Source organism: Parus major, chromosome 6 (assembly GCF_001522545.3).
Source record: "Parus major isolate Abel chromosome 6, Parus_major1.1, whole genome shotgun sequence".
In the NCBI taxonomy this organism is placed as follows: Eukaryota; Metazoa; Chordata; class Aves; order Passeriformes; family Paridae; genus Parus; species Parus major.
In genome coordinates this window covers 27,619,228-27,620,584 of record NC_031775.1, presented here as the reverse complement: position 1 = coordinate 27,620,584, position 1,357 = coordinate 27,619,228, and the positions used below count along the sequence as shown (strand labels likewise).

The window sequence follows — 1,357 nt, the reverse complement described above, 5'->3', positions numbered from 1 at the left end:
AAGTTCTGTACCTCACCTGCAGTCCTCAGAGGCAATGAAGCTTGCAGGGAACAGAACAAAGGCCATGAGAGGAAGAAACCTGGGAACAAATAGAAGGAGGTGCTGAGTGAGTAAGCACCTGCAGTGCCAGGGGCTTCGCTTCAGAATTCCCTGGTCCTCAGGGCTTTCACAGGGATCCCACCTTGTGCGAGCAGCAGCTTTGGTGAGGGCACTTGTGAGAACTTTGGGTGGATTTTACACTGTCATGAGTATCAATGCTGAGTCCAGGGGTCAGCAAGGAACCGAGGTTGTGCTTGGAGTGATTGCTCTTATTTATTTACGTGAAATGCTAGCATTGCTTTGAAAATATGAATGGCTGCTGAGGCTGGAAGGCAAAGGAGAGTTACACCATGAAGCACAGATGGACAAGAGGAAAAACCTCTTCTGGCTTCGGGATTGTTCACGGGAGGATACAAGCCTTATTTTTATTCTCTTGTGTTTGTAATGGCTTCTTAGTTTGCAAAACTCTTAAACTTCGTCATGGATCAAGTGACAGTAGGGGTGTCTCTCTCCCAGGTCCTGGAGAGAAGTAGCTAAAAATCACCGGAAACAAGAAGTTCTTGGCCTGACAGCACTGCAGAACCGTGTGCGAGAGTTCACTCCGAAGACAAATATAAAGAATCTCATGCCGTACAAGCCACCCCGTAGTAACACATGATGTCGGGGTACCCGTGCATGACTTTGACTGTCCGGGTTAGCTAAGTCCTCTGCCAGCCCGGGGAACAGCTGGGGTAACCTTCGCAGCCTTCTCACGCTCCGTCTCTGCAGCACTCCAGCACCCTTTCCTGCGCACAGGGCTCAGCCGGGGTGTCACCTCCGGCCGCAGAGAGGGGTCTCTTTCTACGGCTGTCACCGCGGAGGGCTTTCCGCTTCAGCGGCCGTGAAATCCGCATCTGGGGCCGGGCCGCCCCTCGCAGGCGGCCCCCCCGCCGGTGCCTTCCTTGTGCGGCTGCGGGAGCGGGCGGGGAGGGGCGGCGCAGCCCCGCAGCCGGCGCGGGAAGCCCGTCAGCGCCGGCCCGGGCGCGCAGCCTCTTCCCCTCGGCTCCGCACCGGCCGCAGGAAGGCGCAGCGGGGCGGGGACTCGAGCGAGCAGCGGAGCCTCCCCCGGGGTGGGCAGCGAAGCTCCGCCGCCGGCCCGTGCCCCGGGAGCGCGGCGGGCCCGGGCCATGTCGGAGGCGGAGAGCGGTGCCGCAGGTGAGGGGGGCCCCGCCGCAATGCAGGAGCTCTGCCGGCGGCGGGCGCGGCACGGCCCGGCCGCGGCTCACGGGGGAAAACGATCCGAAGCGGGAGGGAGCCCCGTCCGGAGCACGGGGAGGCG

The 1,357-nt window shown here is 61.0% G+C and overlaps 1 protein-coding gene across 1 annotated transcript in view; it reads left to right on the top strand.

Moving 5' to 3' along the window:
- The first annotated feature begins 696 nt into the window (after positions 1 to 696).
- LOC107206581 (translation initiation factor IF-2-like) overlaps positions 697 to 1,357 on the top strand; it is a 12,290-nt gene continuing 11,629 nt past the window's right edge. The window contains exons 1-2 of the mRNA XM_015632475.1: positions 697 to 732; positions 957 to 1,233. Coding sequence (XP_015487961.1) covers positions 697 to 732; positions 957 to 1,233 — 313 coding nt within the window. The remainder of the gene's footprint in view (positions 733 to 956; positions 1,234 to 1,357) is intronic.